Below are 24,863 nucleotides of genomic sequence, written 5' to 3' on the forward strand. Positions count from 1 at the left end.
CCTTTGCCATTTTTGTGTCTTTGCAATCACATTTTCCTATTTTAAAAATTGTTTTTTCTCTCCCTATGATGAGTCACACAAACAAGGGAAAGTAACTGCCTACTATGGAAGAACAGTGAAACTTTCTGTTCACAAAGTGCTGTCAAATGCACAAAGTAAAAAGACTGCGAAAAATAGGAGGAAATAATTTTCTTTCTCTAATTTATTTCAGTAATCTTAGGTGTCACTTGCAACAATATTACACTTCAGACAGAAGTATGATTTTCAAATTGACTGTGTTTCTTTATAGTCCAAATATACGTTTAATAGAGCAGTTACTTGTGTAAATAATGTTTAATATCAGTAAATGTAACATAAAACAACTGTATAGGAATTAGTGTGAGTATTTCACTTTAATAAATATATTTAAAGCTGATTCTATTTAGTTGTGGTTGATGGTGTATGTTCAATGTAGAATATCTGTCTTTATAAATGTAAATTTAGCAGGGCCAATGTAGCCTTGCAGGAGTGCCGCCAGCTTTTCTGGCGCCCTAGGCGGCAAAAGGTCCTGCTCCCGAAATGCCGCCCCCGACAGAGGCGGCGGAAGGTCCCGCCCCCGAAATGCCACCCCCAACAGAGGCGGCGGAAGGTCCCACCCTCGAAATACTGCTGATAACCGCCTAGGTCGCCTAATGGGTTGCGCCGGTCCTGTAGCCTTTGGTAAATAGGTTAAACTCTGAAATCAGTAGGTTTTTTCGGTGCCCTCTGAGAAGAGGGCAGAAGTTGGCCCAGTATGTATTTGAGAACTATAACTTTGGGTTATTAATATTTGGGGATGAGTTAGTATCTGTTCCAAAACCCACTGAAGTCCATCAGTCTTCCCTTTGGATCAGACCCCAATGAGGTTTGGAGCAATGCAAGTGGTTTTGCTTGTCTTAGTAGTTGACAGAAAGGTTTTCTCTTATCATGTGAGCATTAATAGACATATTAAATTTGATTTCAGAAGATCAACAGGAGCTGGAGGCAGGAGGGAAGCATGAAAAAGTACCAAAGAGAAAAGATATTTGCAATGTGCTTTAGGGTTTTTACTGTATAATTCCATAAGCCTAACTGAAATGAATTTGTAAATATTTTCAAATGTTGCAAAGTGAGAGCAGGGTCTTGAGACACATGTACCCCTGAGCTGTCTGGACCAGGGATTCTCAAACTGGGGGTCGTAACCCCTCAGGGGGTCACAAGGTTATTACATGGGGGGTCGCCAGCTGTCAGCCTCCACCCCTAAACCCTGCTTGCCTCCAGCATTTATAATAATGTTAAATACAAAAAAAAGTTTTTAATATATAAGGGAGGGTTACACTCATAGGTTTGATGTGTGAAAGGGGTCACCAACACAAAAGTTTGAGAAACACTGGTCTAGACTGCTGGAGTGTTAACCAAATGGAATCATGGTTGCAGAAGAGAAGCTATGGGAAATGCAAGGATTCAAGATTATAGACATTTTTACAAAGTATAAAGGTAACAGGCCCAACTCAGGAAAGAATCCCAAGCTAGCCTTCAGTTTTGCAAACCCCAGCATTGCATCTGCAGCTAATTGTGGGCATAAATGGCAGCATTTACACATCTAGCTGCCTGGTTTTTGGACACAGTCAGACGGACACATATGAATGATATTTTGTGTCCCCACAATTAGATTCAGGAATAACCGTACAGCCACAAAATTTGAGGCTCTTTTTGAAAATAAGGCTCAGTGTCTGTATCTGCATATAATTTTACAAATATAAATCTTTGTCATTTTAAGAAAAATAGTTCATATATAAGTTTATTTACAGAACATTAAAATTAACCGATGCACTAAAACAAAATGCCTTTGATGTGGTAGTATATAGGACGGAGATAATCAAAAGCAGGACAATTTTATTTCAGTCCAGTAGTCTTATTTTAGCCCCTTTCCCCCTCCTGATTAACTCTTTAATCCATGCCATCCTTACTTCCCTGCTGCAAGACTTACTCACCCCATTCCTCCTGGTCAGGGATATCTTCATCTGAGGTTGTTCCCAGTTCCATCAAGTTCCAACCCTTATACTCCCAACAGCCCAGAAACATTCTTGAAGAAAGTAGTTTGTTATCTACTCTGATAACTGTACATCATTGCCATGGCAAGTTAATTTGTGATTACCTGAGCTCTGGAGACCTTTGTGTGTAGGAGCCTTGGCACCCTTACTTCCAGTTCAAAATCCTGGAAAGCCGCTGAAGTTATCCACTTTGGCTAACATTAGAGAAATCTTGATACTAAATCCATTTTTTTCTTTAATCTGGGAATTATCATGTAGCTTTCCTATTGTGTAAAACTCCAAGAAGGACAAAGGAGATGGGAAATATACCATTGTCTGTGCATTAGCCACTCTCCTTCTGAAGTTTAGTATGGGATGAGGTTGGTGCAGTATTACAATTTGTAGGAGCTTAACTAAGCATGAAATCTTGGCCTCTTTGAAATAAGTGGGAAAGCTCCCATTGAATTCAGTGGAGCCAGGATTTCATCCTAATATATATATTTTGCGTGACCTGTTCTGTGAACATAGTTTGTTTGAATGCTGACTAGGTCTCCTGGTGGGCAAGTTTAAGTGTACTGTGATTTAATCCAGTCTGGAAATTATTGCAGCACAGGTAAACGGAGAGGATTTGCCATTGAAGCTTGTTAGCAGATTGTTGATGCACCTATATGGTATAATGTAAAGCAGGGGTAGGCAACCTGCAGCACACAAGCTGATTTTCAGTGGCACTCACACTGCCTGGGTCCTGGCCACCAGTCCGGGGGGGCTCTGCATTTCAATTTAATTTTAAATGAAGCTTCTTAAACATTTTAAAAACCTTATTTACTTTACATACAGCAATAATTTAGTTCTATATTATAGACTTATAGAAAGAGACCTTCTGAAAACGTTAAAATGTATTACTGGCACACGAGACCTTAAATTAGAGTGAATAAATCAAGACTCAGCACACCACTTCTGAAAGGTTGCCAACCGCTGATATAAAGTATGTCAAGTAAAAAAAATAGGGAGTATGAATTTATATACACCAAACAGGCAACCATCCTCCTGAAAACTATTTTCTTCCTTATCTTAATATTGTACCTCATGCTATTTTGAAGCTGTTATATTATTTTAGATAAAGTTCTCACACACACAGAGCAGTTAGCAAAGAAATTGATTGTCCTATTAGGTAATCCAGGCCATTCCCCCTGCCAGAATAGGGTATGTTCCCCGATAGTGTAGTATCAGTCAAATACTACAATTGGTTTACTTCTGGTAGTCTTGTTCTGTAGCATGTTACGATTTGAGTTGACCATAAAAATACTGCATGCGCCCAACAACTTTATAATTCTTTGTATATGCTGTTCTAGCCATTATACACACGCATGCGCGCACACATGCCACGTTATTTGGGAAAACGTGTTATAAATAAAGCTGTAAGGCCAGATTCACTGAGATATCCCAGCACTGAAACTGGACATATTCTTTCAGAGCCAGCTTTAGCCAGGCAGTGGGCAGAGGGCAGACCCATCTAATATTCATGTAATTTTAGTGCTTGCAATTCTATTTATTTATTTTGAAGGTAGTGATAGGGGGTGCCATTCACAACTAAGGAAGCTTCTTTTTTAATAATAGGAGAAAAGGCGCAAAGTTCGTGTAGACAGCAATTGAGAGAAACCATTTCACAGGAAAGGACTCTATATCCCTCTTAAATATGATTAATAACATCCCACTATTTGATTAAAATAATACACCTACAGGGTCATTTCCAGCTGCTTATTTTTTGACAAAAGTAAATAAATGACCAAACTTTCAGGCATGTTAATATTTGATTTGCAGATAACTGCATACATATTAGATTTGAAGATTACTTCCCAGAGGACGGCATTAAAATTGCAAGACTTTTCCATTATCCCTCATAATGGAACATGAAATTAGAAACTGGTTAATGAAAAGAAAAAAATTCTCAACTCTTGTCTGAAACTTCACATAAATTTCACTTTAAGTTAACAGTGTAGCTTTTCTTTTCTAAGTTCCAGGACTGGAAAGGTAGATATTAGACTCCAAAATCAGTGGGATTTAGACTCCTTTTACCATGCATTTTGTAATTAGATACAAGAAACAATCAAGTTATAATTCTGTCTTGGTTTCTTCATTAATTGTAGAAGGAAGCCCTAATCAAGGTCTTAGCTTGCTAATGGGCAAAACATCAAGGTTCTAGATCTGGGAGCTCATAAAGGTTTTTGTTTTGACTGTTGATACTTTTTTTCTTGGGGTGTGTATCTGTGAGGGGGATGAGGTGCAGAAACATTTTCTTCATGTCTTAATGAAAAAAAGGAGAAAAAATATTATTCATAAAAATACTAGTAGAGTCGCTTCTGTGAAGCTTCACGACACTCAGATCTTTCAGCGTACCTCACTACTGAGCTGAAATAGCATTTTGTTCCACATCTTGGTCTTTCTTGGTTTCTTTCCAAAATGTAGTGAACTGGCTTTCCCATGTAACCATTGGGACTGCCATCAGACAGCACCATGCAAATGTTGGTTTCCTTTACCATTTTTTTTTCTGTTTCTGAATACTTTCACAAATTTTCTATCTTTTAAATGTTTCTTTGTAAAAAGTAATAGATAATTACAGTGTTCTACAAAACCAAGGGTTGTTGGGTTTTTTTTGACAAATAAAACACAGGTCTTTTGCTACTGGCAACACAACTCAAGTTAGCCTGCAGCTCCTAAGTCCAATAGGTTTTATGGCCTCTGACTAAAACCTGATGGACATTTGTTGCGTATAGATGAGCCAGATGGCAAACATTTGTTACTTCTCAAAATACACAGGCAGTCTTCAGTACTGAAAGTAGAGATCGGCATTATCACTAGAAGGCAGTACCCTTCCTGACATTACATTACTGGATCAGCTAATTTATGTTTCTCATTATTCTGCTTTCTAGATGGTATCACTTTCTGGGAAGTAATTCTGAAAATGATCAAACAAATAGAAACCTTTATCAGGCAGTCACAAAGCCACCTGTGAGTGTGTGACCCATCCTGCTTTCAACATAGCTTGATTTTTTCCAAGTCTATTTCTCTTGCTGTATTGGACTCAAATAATCAGTGTCCATAACATTTCAATTCTAGCGTTGCTTCTTTTGTCTGTGGGTCCGCAACAAACAAACAAAAATGCCTAGTGTTATTTACTCTAGACTTGAAAGTGAGGGGGGGAAACATACTTGTTCTATAACAAAAAGCAATCAAATTTTACTTCTGATTATATGTGCCTTTGATAGAAATGTACGTGGAACAATAATTCAGCAAGAAAAAACTTTTCAGAAAATGGAAATTAATTAGTTATCTTTCAAAAGCAATTATTTGACTTCTTTAAACGTGGAAATCAATTAAATCTTAAATATAAATACCTTAGATTTTCTTAGTGATTTTTTTATATTGCAGTTCTGTTCATAAGGAGTTAATGAATGTTATAAACATATTACAGACATGAGTAGCATGTGTAGAGGATATTTATAAGGACATCAGCAGAAAGCATATAAGTGTTTATAAGCAATTGACTGACCTTTGGACTCTCTAACAATGTATAACAACTGATTCATTATTTATTAACGTATTTATTAATCTTTTATAAACAATTTATAAATGGAACACTCATATAAACCATAACCATTTATTTCATTTATCTGTAATAGCTTCTTTATTTTGAGTGCTAGTGATGATAAGAAAACACCAATTAACTTTTCATGGTTCTGTTTTCTTTTTCCTAGGTTTATTAGAAAACAAGGTCTGGACAGGCTTTTCCTAGAATGTGATACACACATGTGGCGCCTTGGAGACCGGAAAATCCCAGAAGGAATCACTCTGGATGGAGGATCAGACTGGTTCCTATTGAACAGGAAGTTTGTGGAGTATGTCATCTTTTCCAGTGATGATCTGGTGACAAAGATGAAGAGGTTCTATTCGTATACTTTGCTTCCCGCTGAGGTGTGTGGATTTACAGAAGCCTCACTCTTCAAAGCTGTTGATAGGCCTGATGCAAAGATCACTGAAGTCACTGGGATTCTCCGTGTTGACTTCAGTGGGCTTTGTATTGGGCCCCATGTATGCTAACAGAAAGTAATTTTATGATGATTAAGCCTTTTGATGTTTCAGCTACTTTTTTTTCCTTTGGTTGGTTAATTACATTATGAACCAGTTAAACTATTACAGAGTAACCAAAACTTCAAGTTTCCTTTGCTTACAAATGTCCTTCTATAAAGACTTTCAAAAACTAATAGGGATGGAGACCCATATCCGTAAGTAGCTTTCCTCATCGTATCCATCCCTCTTATTTAAAAAAAAATTAAGTACTTTAAAATGAAAGGTCTGCAAACAAAGATTTATTGTTCAATTCAAAACACAGCTGGAAGGCACAGTCACAAATAATCTAGATCACTCAGAAATCACTCCTGCTCTAAGTGATGCAGAAGGAAGTGCAGACTAGAATTTGTTTCAGTCAAACATGTAGCAGTTTGTCAGGATGGGTGTGCGTTATCTTCAGATAGAGCACATAGTCTGACATTTTCATAGGCTATTATACACCTGTCCTGTCAGGTACATTGCTCCCATGGGTTGTCAGACTCTTTCTCCAAGGTACTAATGTGCTCTATATGTTCCTGAGTATCTGTGAGGAAGGCTAACCTAATGACTATCTTTTAATGATATCAGCCTTCCTCGGTGGTGGCACATGAGTCTTTGATGGATCGATGAGACCAATCTTGCAAATATAAACCTTTTGTCATTCAGTTGAGCACAGTGGTTCTCATAATTTGATGGGGTTTATTATTCCACACACGTTAAATAATCTCCCTTTAATCCTATTTCTGCTAAAATTCACTTCTTCTCTCAACTCTGATAACCTTTTCATCCATTATCTTGCAGAGAATTTCTGTATCATTATGAAAGGACACAGGGCAATGAGTAATTGGGTAGTAGGTTTTTTTTTCCTCGCTTGACTGGGAATGTATGCCTTTATGGGTTTAACCAGACAATTCAAGCGTAAAATCCATATTCACTGGGCTGTCATTTAACATTAAAAAAGGGTAGGGGGATTATTTGGGGGTCAGCCATGCTAATGCTATGCCATTTATTTATAGATCATGCTATAGCAGTTTTTAAAGACAAGTCACTGCTCCTAAAAATCATCTTTTGCAGAGCTAAATTTGATCATTTTGTACTGCTGCCCTTCACAAGGTTTTCTTATGCTAGGTCCATATGTAACTTCTAAAAATCATTCTGCCTTTGTTGACCTGTTAACCTGCTACATCGGTCCCCATTACACAGTATTTATGTAATAGCTGAAATTATGATGATATAATTAGGAGAACCCAATAGGAATTCCTTACTGCCTTGAGTCACCAAATAAAGACTTACAATTTCAGAAGTAATTGCAGGAGACAGAATGTCCTTCTGGTAGCTGGGGTGAATGTTATTTTTCTGTATGAGGTCACTCGGCTAGCAGCACTTTACAAGTAATCCTTGGTCTCTGAGGTAGACAGACTAACAGAAGAATTGATTACGAGGCTGTTTGTTTTTCCATCACTAACAGTGGTGGAAGGTACAGGCTGAGAGTTATCATAGAACACGCTTTGAAATTTATCATCAACTTGTCTCCAAGGAAAACAGTTCTGAGCATAGTAGACCATAGAGTAACTTTGAAGACAAAATAATAGGGATCCTTTGAAGCAGGAATTTCTCGGACAACTGAAATAAATACAGCACAGTCATGAGAATGGTGTCTTTCAGTTTCAGGATCACAAAGCCAGTCATTGCAGAGGTCTAAAATGCTAGAACGCCTGCGGCCAATCAGCCTTTTGTAGCATGGCTTCACCCCAGACTTGATAATTGTTTGCCTGTGTCCGCACTGTGCTATGCTCTCTATCCTATAGAGAAGGGACCAAGGCAAAGCTGCAAGGGAAGGTAACTCTCTTACTTCTAGAGAGGATAGTCCAGGTCGGTCAAGGTTCAGGACTGTAGGCTGGTTTTCTGAGCTGAAAGTGAAGATGAAAACAGAAGTCTGAGGAGCTGAATGTACTGAATTGTTATTTTCTTCCAGTCTTTCTTTCATACTGTCCTGGAAAATAGCCCTCACTGTGCCTCCATGGTGGACAACAATTTGCGCATCACTAACTGGAACCGTAAACTGGGCTGCAAATGTCAGTACAAGCACATTGTTGATTGGTGTGGCTGCTCTCCTAATGATTTCAAACCAGCAGACTTCCACAGATTTCAGGTAAGTCAGCTCTCTGCTCACCATGTGTCAGGCAGGCTGGTTTTTCACTTCTCTATCTCTTTGAAGTTGGGAAGCAGTCTAATTTCATGGCTATGGATTCAGGTTATGACGGAATAATCTGTTTTCACTTTTTAAAAAGGAAGATTCTGACCCTCTTGGCTGAAGGGGAAAAGCTTGAAAATGTGACCCGAGTGAACCCTGAAGGCTCAAAAGGCAAATTAAAGGACTCTAACATTTGTAATTATAATTTTAATGTCATGATTTGTAAGGTTAATCTTATGATTTTGGGGGTTTGACGTATGGTTTTTGGTCACTTTGGAGTTGGCAAAACTGCAGTATAGGGACCTTAAGATGTTTGATTTCCCCCTTATGCTACACTATGTAGGGAGGCATACGAGTGCAACATTGGATGGGCAGTGGGTGTGATTGGGCTCTAGGCTATAATAGGCCTGAGTGCTTGGTACTAACAATAAATTACGGTGTCTTGCATAAAGCCAGGTGTTACAGTTTGTATCTTTTCAAGCATTTCCCCATGCAAGGGGGCAGTGAACCACACATGAGAGAGGCAGCTCTTAGGCTAGGGACCAGGTTACCGGATGTGCAGTTCATCCATCCTCCAGTCCCTGCAAGTTTCCCTGTGCAAAGCCTGTTTACTCAGGCTTCGTGTGGGGCGGGTTGCAATACCTCATGAAGCATAAATGACAGCCAGTCTGAAACAGAGACCTTGTTTCTGTTGAAATATACTATATCCCAAGCATGGCTAATGTCAGTGACAGAGGCACTCACAAAAATGCTAAACACGGCATTTACCCTAAAAGAGCTTCTTTGACACACCCAGGCATCCCAGACTCTGACCCAGTAAAGAGTCCAGTGAAGAATAAGTAAAAAAAGCCTCGATAAACTAGAGAGAATCAGCAGAGTCTGACCCATCTCCAAGCTACAAAATATGCGTTAGCCACATTTCAGGGAATAATCAGGCAAACTGAGCAGTAAAAGCTCAGAAATCACAAGCCGCAATAAGCGGAAAAGGTGACTTCTGACATATGCCTGATAAGAGAGTCCCTGAAATACACATTTCACCACAAACATCACTCACAATTCCCAAAGAAATACAAAGTGTGCGACAGAGGGAGGGAATATCAGAGGGGCGAGCACATGATCTGAGCAGTTGTAGAGTGAAAAAGAATTTCTTATAATAAGATCTGTAGCACCTTTGATCTCTACCACTCCCCAAAGCTGGTACACAAAACCTGAACAAGATCAAATAAAGCCAGTTTAAAAGCTAACAAAGTAGAATTAAGAAGTATGTAACTACTAATACATCCAAAACTCTGCATAGTACAAAGCAGGAAGTTTAAAAGGGCCTGATCAAAACCTAAGAGCCTCTGCCATAGATGGCACCTCTCCCAGAATCCTGTTAACACTTTGAAACAGCAAATCTATACATATACACTATACAGCTAAATGATTGTTTTTCAGCCTTTTTATAGGCAATCTCCCTGTCCTTCTCAGAGCCCTACCAGGAATTGTGAAATGTATAACCTAACAGAAGTCACGTTCAGCTGACACTGTTTAAAATTCTGTTCTGGCTCCTCTTCTGGGCTTCTGCACTTCTACATCTGCATATTCTTTGCTCGCTGCTTGACCTCTTATAAATTGTTCTAGTGCTGCAGGGGATCCATGTCTCATGCTGACTGCTCATCATGAAAAGTTTGCTCCATCTCCCCAGCACACAGTGAGTCATCACATGCAGGAGAGATGGAGCTGGCTCTCAGTATGGGAATCGGTCTGTCCTGAGTGCTCTTTACAAACTGCTTTGTACAGATTGACTGTACTGCATTGTGCTTAATTGGTCTCCATGTAAGTTAACATGACAAAATCACTCCTCACCCATTCCTCTTTACCTTTTATCTGTATCTAGTGGCCTAATTAGATATAATGGGCCATGTTCTGTTTTCACTCACAGCAGTTTTATACCTGGGGAGCATCCATTGATTTGGATGGAATGAATCCTGACTTACACAAATGTCAATGAAGTGGATAATCAGGCTATATATATGTGTGTGTCCATTCATACATACATACATATCTACATATATATATAAACTAGCTTGATTTGCCACATGAGAAATATGTTTGTAAAGCTCCTCCAAGAGTTCAGTATCTGGGTTGATTCACCGAAGAAAAAAATTAAAGGCACATGTTTAAAGAAGGAAGAAATGCAGAAAAGGGAAACAGATACTCCCGACAGCTCATTGTCTTATGTTCTCCCACTGCGGTTCTCTTTATCCCCTCTTTGGCTGGGTCAGGCAACCTTACTGCACTTTGTCAAGGATATGATTGATTTTTCTGTTATTTTCCTTGTTTTCTGCCAATTGGGCACATGTGAATAACAAGAACTTGGTGTTCTCTGCATCCAGGCCTTCTCGTTCCCTCACCACTGCAATTGAACAATAGGGGTCTCTAGCAGGGGAGACAGAAGAGGTCTCCCACTCGGTAGGGAGTGGCTGTCTTTTGCGGGACTTGGCAACAGCCCATCCCAGGAAAGCCAGTGCAGCTGGGCAGCAGTCATACTCTCTAATAAAAAAAGAAACCCCTCAAATGAACACTTGCTAGTGCAGAAGCCATTGTCTTTGGAAATACAGAGGGTAGAGACTTCAGGAAGCAGTAAACATTGGTTAGGTATCTTTGGTTCCTCTCATTTATTGACCAGTGAGGATAAATCATCCTGAAGCCAATCCTGAAGGAAACCGCAATTTATAATCTCTCTCTCGCATTCTATCATCTTAGGGTCAATATAGTGAGCTAGATTTGTACTGTTCTCAGGAAGGTGGCAAGGTGGCTTTAAGGCATTTATGTGCCTCCAGGATTCTGCCTGCTTTGGGAGCTTGTCGAGCATTCATTTAGGGTTTTATGCAATGGTAACATGTTCCCTAAACTTTCTGTGTGTGCTCTACTAAACTTTAGTGTGATGCTGATAGAAAGCCTTTCAATAAGTGCACTTGAAACATATCTGGAAACCATTATGGAGCTTCTTCTTTTGTCTAATATACTGTATCCTAGTTGGTAGTTGCTCTCTTATTTCTGATTGCAAAAAACCTTGTTCTGAAAGGGTGCAATCAACTCCTGTACAGAGGGTCAGCACAAAGCCTATGCACCACTTAAGACCCACGTAATTTTGAAGTCTTAAATGGGACTTAAAAGTGGCGTATAGATCTTGTACTAGCTCTGTGCACAAGGATGAGTTTGAACAAAAGAGAACTAAGAAATGCTTGTAAACAAAGAGTTTCCATATATTTGTATTATTGTGCATAATACTGGTCTTCCTGAGTGAAATAACTCCCCAGGTACCCTCAATGACAAGTGCAAAACTTCATGATACCAGTTATGTCTTGCAAACAACAGGTAGTGAATTGGTCTTTAGCAATGTCATTATAATAGCCAAATTCATCCTGGAAGTCAGTGGAGTTACACCTGGGATGAATCTGGCCCAGTGAGTCGTACAATCCTGTTAAAAAATTTTCCACATACTCTGATAAGAAGGAATTACTCAAAAATGCAAAATCTTTGGCCACAACAGCTTGTTTTTATAGAGCAAAGCAAAGCAAAGCAAACAGTGGGCTATTCATTCCCACTCTTCATTTCTCTCAGGGCCGGCTCCAGACCCCAGCGTGCCAAGCGCGCGCGTGGGGCGGCATTTTAACCGGAGGGCGGCAGGCGGGTCCGGCGGACCTTCCGCAGTCATGCCTGCGGGAGGTCCAATGGAGCCGCAGGACGACCGGACCTCCCGCAGGCATGACTGCGGCGGGTGCGCTGGTCCCGCGGCTCGTGTGGACCTCCCGCAGGCATGACCGCGGAATTCGTAGAGCCGCCCCTGATTTCTCTATACCTGGCTCATATCTGAGTACCCTTGGGAGAAGAGTCTACTTTGTCCGTATGGGTAAGGGTCGCTAGGTTTGACCTCTTTAGGATTTTTATTTTATGTAGAACTCCCCAAGATAAATCAAGATGACCCCTCTGATATCCTTTGCCCATCTTTGATCACTGATCTGATAGACATTATTCTCGGCCTGAGTTGTCTGTTGCTCTGAAACTGACCATTGTAAGACAGCGATTTAAGCTAAAGGAAATAGTCTCCTCTTCCCATTTTTTTTTCTGTATTAGTAGTATTATTTATTTGTTTGTATTGCAGTACTGTATAGAGGCCCCAGCCATGATCAGATCAGGGTGCTAGGCATTGTACATATCCGTTGGGAAAGAGACCGTTGTCTTGTCAAGAGCTTATGCTCTAAGTAGACTAGATAGACAAAGAATGAGAGAAGAAACAAGGGTACAGAGAGGTGACGTGACTTACCCAAGGTCACACAGCAGTTCAGTGGTAGAGCTGCTATTCACCAGGTCACGCTGCACCTTTTCTGTGACCCACTAATACTGCTATACTTATTTGCCTGCATCTCATAGATGACATTTTGGTTCACTTAACAAAGTTACCTACCAGGTTCTAAGGGAATGATATATCCAGTGTGTTCACCTTTCTGTGTATAAAAGAAGCGCATTGTCTAAATCTCAGAGTTGACAAGCCTATTTCTTACAATTATTGGTGGTAGATTTCTATTTCACTGTTTCGCTCTCTAGAGAGTATTCACACTTTTTATCTGTCTGCTATCTATCTCCTATTCTTAGAGGAAACAAATTTAAATAGTCGCTGCAAAGGGAAAGCCTAAACGCAAGTAAGCAGCAGACTCTTGATTTTTAGCTCTTCCACAGGTTCCACTACCCCTTTCCCTGGTAGACTTCAAATCCTTTTCTTATGCAATGGCCATAGTCTTGTTGTAATTCTTATATTTCTCTCTTCCTGCTGATTGTCATGTCCTGTCTTTATTTACATTATAAACTCTTCAGGGCAGGAATCTTGTCTTCTATAGATTCTTTAAAGTGCACTTCTGTGAGCTGTAAAATCAAATATTTAGAATAAAATTCTGTCTGGCCCTGGACAGGTAAACAGAAGGCTCACGGATGGGGCAAGAAGTTTCTCCTTTTGTGCACTAGCATAGGGACCTTCTGCAATATAGTTGGAGGAAAGCACAGATTTTTATATAAGCATTATTGCTTAACTCGTCTGTGGACATGGGTAAATGCTGCTTACATCCTTAACTCCAGCCTACTGCTTAGAACAAGAGGTTTGTGACTGGAAATGGGAACTAACTCTAAGGTATTTTTTCTTTCGTATCAACACAGCAAACCGCCAGGCCAACATTCTTTGCCCGCAAATTTGAAGCCGTGGTGAATCAAGAAATTATCGGCCAGTTGGACTATTATTTGTATGGTAACTACCCATCTGGCACGCCAGGCCTCAGGTCGTACTGGGAGAACATATATGATGAGCCCGACGGCATCCATAGCCTCAGTGATGTCATTCTGACCATGTATCACTCATTTTCCCGCTTGGGCCTAAGGAGAGCTGAGACGTCATTGCACACTGATGGAGACAACAGCTGCCGGTTAGTTTGAAACTTCTTCTTTTTCCCTGCAAAAGCAGGAGTCTTAGAAGTATAGGGCATGATCCAAAGACCAGTGAGGATCCCCACTGACTTCAGTGAGCTTTGTATCAGAACTGAGTATTGGAGTGTGATGTACAGTACAGAGTGACTGTGCTGGACTAGAATGGAGTGAACAATTCACCCACCCCGGGCATTTCACCCACTGTGTTGTATAGGCTGACGTATGTACAGGGCTTGTCAGCTCTGGGTTTGATAAACTGCATATTTTCAAAGGTGTTTATACTTACTGATATATATTGGTTCTCCAAGGTTGACATTATGTATGTGATTTGTTTGATATACTTTTAAAGAACACCTCTTATGCCTAGTCAGTAGTGACAGGTTCCGTTTGGGTGGTGGGTTTTATTTATTAATTTAGTGAGTATATGTTTGTATTCACAGCTCCTAGATTCTTAGTCTCATTTCAGCAGAGGTCATGCTGACATTTGTACTTGCCAGGAAGCAGAGGACAGGATTTCAGTCCCTCCAAAATGAGGGTTAACTATCTTTCCTGCTTGCCCCTGTATGAGTAGATTTTTGTGTGTGGTGCTCACTAGAACTAATCACACAAGTTAAGTTTTCTTGAATAGTTGCAATAGCCTTCTGCTTAAAATGCAGCCAGTGATGTTTTTAAAAAGCAACAGGCAATTATTCCATTAATGTGAATAAATTAATAATTTTTTTTTAAATCAAAGATGTTAAAGACACACTTTTTTATTGAAGGTTTCCAGCTACAAATCAAGTGAAGAAAAATCCATTTTAACAAATGCTTATAGTTAATCAGATTTACTTTCATTCGTTTCAAAGCAAAGCTATGTCTTGTGGCAGGTGTTTGTTGTCTGCACTCACATGTTAAATCTCTTTATTTTCAGCACAAGGATATTGCATCCTTTAAATCTTCCCTTATATTGTATGGTTCCCTTTCTGCTCTAAAATGTAATTACTTTTACGTTGTTTGTCGGAACTCATGTGCCCTTCTAGTTTTTACCCTAACAGAAAACACACTTAATCTAGCTCTGTGAGTGCTAAAGCCATTCCTTGCAGTTTGACAAGTGGAGTTGATCCTTCATGTGTTCTTCAGTAGGAACCTAATTCTCCGTGACATTCTTAGTCAGTCACCAAAGTGCTGAATACTGTCCCACTTGAGAAGCTCTGGCAATAAGTGATCTAGATTTCTATTACAGCCCTACCAGTAAAGGCTCTTGCTACAAAGCAATAAAAGATCAATAACGATTAGATATAAATAATAACTGGGCACATACCATCCCTGACTTGAAAGAGACAGATCTGGTGACTGCCAAAGTCACTTGGCTTGTAGCAATTTAACCAGCACAGGAAATGAGAGCTACATGTGATGGGTAATAAAATCATATTACAATTGTTTTATGTTCTTATTCCCTTTGCCAACATTGTGATGATTATTTATATTATCTTACTGCATGTATATAGAGCCTTTCATCTCAAATGATCACAAAGTGCTTTTCAAGCTTAAACTGATAGACTGTATACAAGGCAATCGCTTCATCCACCATTGAAATGCAACCACCTCTGGGGTGAAATATAGCTGTTTAGCCCTATGCAGCAAAACTATGAAACAGTTTAGGGCAGGAAGTGAGGACTATCATATCCAATTAAAACTGCACTTGGATACTTGGGCTAAACCTCAACAAACATTCCATGCAGGTTGCTAATATCTGATTATGTAGCAACAAGTACAGTTTAAAGTACCAGCCAATGTACATTTTATAGGAATGGCTAGTCCTTACTTTACAAAACACAATTCTTCCCCTTTTGGCATTTGCACCCCGTGTGTTTGTGCTTTCTCTTCTTTCCGGCCTCTCTCTCTCTCTCTCTCGTAAGTTTGGATTTCTTCAAGGTAATAGACTTGGGTTGGGTTCCTTGACTGTATCACTTTTGCTGTAGGGCTGGCAGCAGCGCGACATCAGATGATATTGCAGTCACCACCCCAGTTTATTTCACACTGCTGTAGGCACCACAAGGAAGAGTTTACAGCTCAAGATCACATTCAGAGTCACTCCCATGCAGCAACCAGTGCCTATGAGAAATTGTTGCTGCCCAAAAGATTCCTATAAAAGAAACTGTCCGACAGACTTCACCTGAAGAGAGGTTGACCACTGCCTCAAAAAGATGCATCCCCGGCAGACTGTTCTTGAACTAGATGATATTACGTGTCAACATATTCAGTGCAAGCCACATTAGAGGGTGTTGGGATTTAATTTATTTCTTTGCACCTCTAGACATTTTTCCCAGCTGCTGCCATGAGATAATTTACTCAGACTGTTTCATGGATACTGTAAATATTTGCGGCAACATATATGTAAAACAGGAGGTTTTAGTATTCAGAACAGAAGTTAGTTTGTTGCCTGTACTGGCTGCAGTGCTCTGTTTGCTGTGTTTTAGCAGAGTCCATCAGTGTCGGCCTTGTTTGTATTCTGCCTCGCTATGTTTATTTCTCATGCTCTAGACATTTCAGCCCTGGTGGTACTGGTTTCTTATAAAGCAGCATTGTTCCTGGCTGGCTGGCTGTCTTCATTGCTAGCTCCCTGTGAGGTTATATTATGGGGAGTCTGGTTTTAGCAAACTAGGTTTTGTGGGGAGATGTGACACCAGTAGGCTTTCAATGGGTCTGTCACATATTTGTTTGAGTACTTACAGTAGACTAGCAGTTAATTATAGGATTGTAAAAATTGCAAGTGATACTGATGCCAGAGCCATAAATTATACCTTTTTCTATATTGTTAAGAAAATCTTTTTCCAGGATGAAAGAAGGAGCCATAAGTTTGTCATTGAAATCTGTGGCCATGGTGTCTTTTATTTCAAGAGCTTAATAAAAAGCTACTGAATTTCCTGGTTAGTCTTTCTAAGGGCATAGTGACATGGCAAGTTACTGTACAGCAAACCAGGGTGCGAATCTACAGCTCACCAGCTTGCCATGCACTAACTCGCTGTGCGGACAATGCTGCAGTGCAGTGAAAGTCCTGGAATGCAACTCAGTATACTTCAGTATAGTACACTAAGCTGCATGCTGGGCTTTTCACTGCACTGCCGGTGGCAAGCTGGTGCACTGTAGATTCGCACCCTGACTTACTGCACGGGAACTCGCTGTGTAGACCAGCCCTAATAAGTAAAAATGGTGATGAACCCGGGCACGAGCACTCCCAACCTTCCACTAACAAGAAGGTTATGTTATAAAAAGTTTGGGCTAGCTCCTTCTCTCCATTTTACCCATGCAGCCCCTTTGTGAATGAATCCAGTACTCATGAGAGTGAGACTTAGGCCTGGTCTACACTACGCGTTTAAACCAGTTTTAGGAGCATTAAACCGATTTAACGCCACACCCGTCCACACTGAGAGGCCCTTATATCGATATAAAGGGCTCTTTAAACCGGTTTCTGTACTCCTCCCCAATGAGAGGAGTAGCGCTACTATTGGTATTACCATATCGGATTAGGGTTAGTGTGGCCACAATCGACGGTATTGGCCTCCGGGCGGTATCCCACAGTGCACCACTGACCGCTCTGGACAGCAATCAGAACTCGGATGCAGTGGCCAGGTAGACAGGAAAAGCCCCGTGAACTTTTGAATATCATTTCCTGTTTGCCCAGCGTAGAGCTCCGATCAGCACGGGTGGCGATGCAGTCCGAAATCAAAATCCAAAAAGAGCTCCAGCATGGACCGTACGGATGTGATCGCTGTATGGGCAGGCAAATCTGTTCTATCAGAGCTCCGTTACAGAAGACGAAATTCCAAAGCATTTTTAAAAAATCTTCAGACAGAGGCCACAGCAGGGACTCAGCACGCTGCTGCGTGACAAACGTAACGGAAAGCCAAAGAATCAAATGGACGCTCATGGAGGGAGGGAGGGGGGAATGAGGACTCAAGCTATCCCACAGTTCCTGCAGTCTCCGAAAAGCATTTGCATTCTTGGCTGAGCTCCCAATGCCTGTAGTGTCAAACACATTGTCTGCGGTGGTTCAGGGCATAGCTCGTCAATTTACCCCCCTCACCCACCCCCAGAAGTAAAAGGGAAAAAAATCCTCTCTTGACTCTTTAAAAAGTCACCCTATGTTTACTGAATGCTGCTGATAGACGCGATGCTGCAGCAGTCAACGGCAGCATCCTCACCCCCCCTCATGGGTGGCTGATGGTACAATATGGCTGATATCCATCGTCATCATCAGCCTTGTGGCAGATGGTGCAGTACAAAAGGACTGGTATCCGTCCTCATCATCAGCCCGTGAGTGCTTCTGGCTGGCCTCCGGTGAGGTCAGCTGGGAGCGCCTGGGTAAAAAACTCCTGATCATTCCCAGTAGATGGTACAGAACGGCTGGTAACCATCTTCATCATAGCAACAGGGGGCTGAGCTCCATCAGCCCCCGCCTTTCATGTGTAAAGAAAAGATTCTGTTCTGCCTGGACTATCATAGCAGCGGGATGCTGGGCTCCTCTCCCCCACACTGCTTAATGTCCTGTCTGGACTATCATAGCAGCTGGAGGCTGCCTTCCCCTCATTTTATCTCACTAACAAGTCACTGTTTCTTATTCCTGCATTCTTTATTACTTCATCATACAAATGGGGGACACTGCAATGGTAGCCCAGGAAGGCTGGGGGAGGAGAGAATCAACAGGTGGGGTTGTTGCAGGGGCACCCCCTGTGAATGGCATGCAGCTCATCATTTCTGCGGGATCTGACACGGAGCAGCTGTGCTCTCTGGTTCTCTGATACACTGGTTCTCTAGTACACTTGCCCCCTATTCTAGGCAGGACTGATTCTATTTTTAGATACCATAAAAGAGGGATTGACTTGGGGAGTCATTCCCATTTTTGTCTTTTGCACCCCCGGCCGATCTCAGCCAGGGGCACCTATGACAGCAGCAGGTGGTACAGCACAAAAGGACTGGTAACCGTCATCTCATTGCCAATTTACAATGGCATGGTAGATGGTACAGAATGGCTGATAACCATCTCTGCTATCATGCAAAAGCAAATGAATGCTGCTGTGTAGTGCTGCTGAATCGCCTCTGTCAGCGGCATCTAGTACACATACGGTGACAGTGACAAGAGGCAAAACAGGCTCCATGGTTGCCATGATATGGCGTCTGCCAGGGCAATCCAGGGAAAAAGGGCGCGAAATGATTGTCGTCTGTTGCTTTCCCGGAGGAAGGAATGACTGACGACATTTACCCAGAAACACCTGCGACAATGATTTTTGCCCCATCAGGCACTGGGATCTCAACCCAGAATTCCAAGGGGCGGGGGAGACTGCGGGAACTATGGGATAGCTACGGAATAGCTACCCACAGTGCAACGCTCCAGAAATCGATGCTAGCCTCGGACCATGGACGCACACCACCGATTTAATGTGCTTAGTGTGGCCGCGTGCACTCGATTTTATACAATATGTTTTACTAAACTGGTTTATGTAAAATCGGAATAATCCCATAGTGTAGACGTACCCTTAGTTGCATTGACTTGAATTGGGCACTAGCTCAGCCAGTGCATCTCCTGTGCCCTGACTTGCAGTGCCCTCTACTGTTCCCGTCGTGGGACTCTCTTGAAGAAAGCATACCAATCATTTCATGCTATGTGGTGGTTTTGTGACGAGACACTAACCGTCAGTATGGTGATTTAATTTAAGAGTGGTTGGAGTTAGAAGAAAGCAGCAGGAGAAGAGCTCTGTGGTGCATCCAATCTTTGGCAATCGGAAGATAGAAGGGCTTTCCTTGAATTTGTATTTTTCGTTTCTATGTGGCAAATATAATATTGAGAACTGGTTCAAGCTGACCACCTTGTAATTTTAATGTAATTGTAAACGGCAAATCATGTAAAAGAGGCATCCATTTTTACTGTAGCAGTGAGAGGTACTTGGATGAGATAGTGAGGGGGGGCCATAAAAACAGAGAGACAGGTAATGAGATATGATCAAACATATACATAACAAACATACCTTCTGCTTTAGTGTCCAGTACTGCTTTCAAATATTCATAGGTTGGTAGGGCTGTTTGCTACAGTTACTTAATGGACTATTTTTTACATCTGTACATTGGTATCAAAGGCTTTCTGAAGTCACAAGGGTAAGGAATTTTATAACAGTAATTATGTAAACAGTGAACATTTATTAATGTCATAGAACTGTCACCAGAATATCTAGAAACTGGCCAAGCTGCATTTCTCTCCATTCGGTTGGAAAGTTTTTCTCTTTGGCCCACATCTACAAATTTATTTTTTCTTTTATTTTGGCTTCTCAGCCATGAGGCAGAAAGGCCCCATCCTGCAAAGACTTACTCCTGTGCTTAGCTTTACACACTACGAATAGTCCATTGAAGGCATTGAAGCTACTTATAGTGTGGAAGATTAAGTACATGCAGAAACTGGGCCAAAGAAGCAGTGGGTTCTCCCTGAAACTCAGTGCAGTCATATCTTCGAATGGAAGGCCCTTCGCATTGATACTTAAGGGTTGTTAGAAACATATCAAGTCTGTGGACTCCAGTGCTATGTAACTGTATTGACAGTAATGCTCCTCTGTCATCACATTATTCAGAACCAACTGGTATGAACACAATTCACAGTTTCTTCTTAGCAGAGTTTCCTTGCTGGAATTTTGTAAGCCAGAATAGGGAGCATTGGCAGAGCTCTATGTATGAGAGAGGGAATAAGAGGCTGCTTGACTTTGCCCCACACTAGCCAGTGCTATTAGGGTTGGTTTCATGAAATCCAGAGTACGTCTAGACTGTAATACAGAACCTACGGTACCAAGCCTCAAAGTCCAGGTCAGCTGACTGGAGCTTGCAGGGCTAAACATAGCACTGTAAACATTCAGGCTTGGGCTGGAGCCCAGGCTCCGAAACCCACCCCCTCGTGGGGTCTGAGAGCCCAGGCTCCGAAACCCACCCCCTCGTAGGGTCTGAGAGCCCAGGCTCTAGCCCAAGCCCACACGTCAACATTGCAACTATAAAGCCCCGCAGCCTGAGCACCACAAGTCTGAGTCAGCTGACCAAGCCAGTCATGGCCATGCTGTGGGTCTTTTACTGCAGTGTAGAAACATCCCCGCTGTCCACCCCTTCCCTTACAAAATGAAATTAGAGAAGGACTTGAACATGGCTTGAAATTGGATACCCCCGTCTTTGAGGAAAGTTTGGATTTGGTTTTGACATGGACTTCACTTTGGAGTGGAACCCCAAATCTGAACACCCCTGAATCTGGGAAAACGTTGGATCTGAACTTTGTAGCTTGGTCTCCCCACCACTCAGTAAAATAATATCTTCAGAGTTCAAAATGTCCACCTTTGTGCAGGACCTTTTAAGCAGAAAGGATTAGTAAGGAAATGGAGTTTTCTGGTCCAAATAGACAGCGTAAAAGTTTAGCTGTGAATGCCTTTTAAATGAATGCATGTTCTTACTAACAGTTTTTTGTTTGAGTAATCCGAAAAGCCTACGAATATCTGATAACAAGTAATGAACAAATTTAATCTCTCTTAATGTTAAAGCAGCATATTTCTTAGTTGAAACAATTGTCCTTTTAAACCATTAGCATGAAGTAAATGGTGATTTCACGTGTCTGATTTTTCATAATCCATGTCCATGTGCGTATACTGTGTTTTTTACAGGTACTATCCCATGGGCCATCCAGTTTCAGTCCAACTCTACTTCCTTGCTGATCGTTTTCAGGGCTTCCTAATCAAACATCATGCAACAAATCTGGCTGTCAGTAAACTAGAGACTTTGGAAACTTGGGTGATGCCAAAGAAAATGTTTAAGATTGCTAGTCCACCAAGTGATTTTGGAAGGCTGCAGTTTTCAGAGGTAAGCATTCCTAACTAGAGCAGTCCTAGCCATTTTGCCAGCCAGGGCACATTTTTGGTACAATCCCTCACCCCATCCCCCTTGTGCAGTCAAGCCAAAAAAAAATGCCCACAGCCTGCCAATTAGTGGAGCAAAAACACCCAACCAATCAGCCACTTCTTTGACAAACAACTGGTGAATTTGCATGTCAATTCATCAACTTTTTCAAATGCATTTTAGACAAGTCTGAGGCAGAGTGTCTCAGTGCGTTAATGCACAAGTCCTTCATCATAGGAAATATTGATGCAAATCATGGTTTATGGCCCAACCGTGTAACATGGTGAGCACTTCCTGCAATATTGTAAATGCCGTCAGATCCCCTTGAGTTAAGTGGCAGATGAGGGCAGTTATCTCACAACAGGTGGTCAGTACCTTACAGGACTTATCATCCGTGTCAATTTCCCTTCCAGAGAGACTCGGGGATGGGGGGGGGGGGAAAGGGCACTGCAGCTCCAGATTGAGGTGGACTGTGTGATGGAGCCAGCTCTTTTCTCTAGCCTGTGCTATTAGATTCTCCCTCTCGTGATCACCCTGAAAAAATTAAAATTTGGTAAAGTCGGGGAGTATGGATAGAATATTGATGTAGGAACATCAAAGAGAAAATTATCACAGCAACGGCTGAGATTTACCCACAAATCCTGTTATTTCCTGCTGGGATTCGTCCCATTATCCGACACACACACTGTAAAAAATGTACCCCTAAAATACATCATGAGAAATAGACCAATAATAGAATCTGACATCTATATTGTATTTTAAACATATAACTGTCTAAACAGTTAATTTCTTGATGTTTCTTGTTAAGCCACAAATATCAATTAAAGCATAACATTGATTGAACAAATTTGTTCCCAGTCATTATGGCCAACTCCATAAATTATCGTCTTCTTGGGCAATTAAGAAAGGCCTAGGTAGGATTCAGTGTTTTGGTGTGCGTGGCAAATCCAAGAAATTAATGTCCCATTAAGAAGATGAATGTGGCATGCGTTCTGTTTATCAATGTGTCTGATGGTTGACTTGCCATTTCGTGCAGTGATAAATTGTCATACAAGCTGTATTTCTTGTGATTTGTAGCACTTCTGTTGTTTGTTTGGTTCTTAATTCTACTTTAGCATAATTCCTGATTTAAGTGCTTCTAAGTTTGAAAACACGTGGGTGAGCAACAGAAACAGTTCATCTAGCTGAGTGACAAAATGTGTTTAAAGTACTCGGGTATCCATTTTAAAGACAGTGTTAAGAAGAAGAATAAATCTTGACTTATATCAGTTCCTGGAAAAGGTTCAAAATCTGTCCTAAGATGCATTTCCTGTGCCCCCACTGACCTCAGTGGGAGTCATGTAAGTATAAACAAGAGAAGAATTTGACACTTGGTGAGTTCCTCTCACGTCAGAAGGAAATTTTTCTTTCATTGGAAAATAGTCATCCAGATACTCTTGAAAAGAGTTTTGTTTGTTGCGTCTCAGATTGTTTTCTCCTTTCGCAGTTGATTCATATTAAGAAAGACTAGGAAGCACAAAGCCAATCATTTTAATCATCATTTAATCATTTACTTTATTTTCTGACTCCCCTTGGAAGACAGATCTCTCTGCTTTTGGACCCAGCTTTGCTCCCTCGTGTACATACGGAGTAACTCCATTGGCTTCAGTCAAGGCTGACAAGCTCCAGAACCGATCCATCGTCATGCTAAATGACATTGCTTGTTTCTGAAAGATCTCATGGCTGTCAAATAAACCAATCCGTGCCCCTACTATGAGGACTACAACAGTCTTAGGATCAAAGGCTGTGAGCTAAGCAACCAGACAGAAAACTCAGGATGATGGTTATGCTCGTCATGCCATATCTGTGCTGCGTTTCCCAATAACTTTCTTCTTGCGATCAGGTGGTGAATTAAACTTGGCAAGGTGGTTGTTGGCTGGGCACTACAGTACTTTTGCTGGCTCACACAAATGAGTCCAGCAGGAAGAGCACAGGGAGACTGCTTCAAAATGTGCTGCAGATAAGAGTTAAAGTTTACAGTGATCATTGTGGTCCATGCATACAACCAATAGTATAGCATGGGTGATAGGATCACTACAGTTCCAATCGGGCTCATGCTGCTTTTACTACTATTATGGTTACGCTTCCCTATTTTGTTCCTCAAACTCCGCTTCTTGACCAGCAGGTTTTTCACAACACCAATACAAGCATGAGACAGAAAGGTGAGTGTGAGAAACATTATGAGAGTGCTAGTGTTGAGGTACCAAAGTGCTGGCAAAGTTTACGGCAGAATTGCAGTTGCACAGTAGATTCTGAGCACACTCTTGTGTCGAATTTTATGATTAGAGGAAACATCAGAGGGAAAAAATTGCTAGGGTTCCCCCCCTCCATCCTCATCAAATGACAGCCCCTACCCCTCAAAAATGATTTGTATATTTGTTTGGGTGTCCTTGTCATCTACTGCAAACCTGGATTTGTGCTATATCTTAGGAAACCTGAAATTTAATGCACTTGGAGGGGGAAAGATTGATTTAATTTAAAGTATTAAAAGACTTCAGCTCTAACTGTATCATTGGAACACTACGTTCATTTCTGGCCTTGTTAAGAGTTGTGATTTATCACAGAGAATAAAATAAACCAGGTGGCAAACAATTAGTGTGCATTGTGTGAACCTAATGGTCCTGCTTATGAAGAGCAATGAGAGACAAACCCATAATCAAGGCATAATTTTATCTTGGGATTGAACAAGGATGGAAACAGGAGCTTTATACCAATGAGACAAGGGAGAATTCCAGCTTCCCAAGTATACCCAGCACTCACATCTTGTTCCAGGAGCCCAGAATAATCTACCTTAAGAGAGAGGTCTATAGTATATGTCTGTCTCTATGGAAAACTTTCATACGATGTGATGTGGTATAAAAGCTTTTCCATTGTGGATTTGGAATAGACGATTTACTCTTGAATGTCAAAGCCGCAAGAGAGCTCTGCAACTTATCCCAAATGACTGTTAATGAAGCCTTGATACCAGCCCACATCGTCATGCTCTCCGTGTGTTCCACATACGTATCCAAAACTTATTTTAAGAATGTTTTAGGGCAGGGCTCAGAGGGAGGGAGGGATAAAAAGTTCTTAAAATTGCTTAAAATCATCTTCACTATAAAATGCTACAACTTGAAAGCCTCAGCCTCTCTCCTGCA

The 24,863-nt window shown here is 41.2% G+C and overlaps 1 protein-coding gene across 1 annotated transcript in view; it reads left to right on the plus strand.

Moving 5' to 3' along the window:
- Nucleotides 1–24,863, plus strand: part of XYLT1 (xylosyltransferase 1) — a 322,454-nt gene that overhangs the window by 277,064 nt on the left and 20,527 nt on the right. The window contains exons 7-10 of the mRNA XM_044980506.1: nucleotides 5,786–6,002; nucleotides 8,113–8,289; nucleotides 13,528–13,790; nucleotides 21,456–21,651. Coding sequence (XP_044836441.1) covers nucleotides 5,786–6,002; nucleotides 8,113–8,289; nucleotides 13,528–13,790; nucleotides 21,456–21,651 — 853 coding nt within the window. The remainder of the gene's footprint in view (nucleotides 1–5,785; nucleotides 6,003–8,112; nucleotides 8,290–13,527; nucleotides 13,791–21,455; nucleotides 21,652–24,863) is intronic.

The sequence above is a fragment of the Mauremys mutica genome, chromosome 11 (genome assembly GCF_020497125.1).
Source record: "Mauremys mutica isolate MM-2020 ecotype Southern chromosome 11, ASM2049712v1, whole genome shotgun sequence".
NCBI lineage: Eukaryota > Metazoa > Chordata > Testudines > Geoemydidae > Mauremys > Mauremys mutica.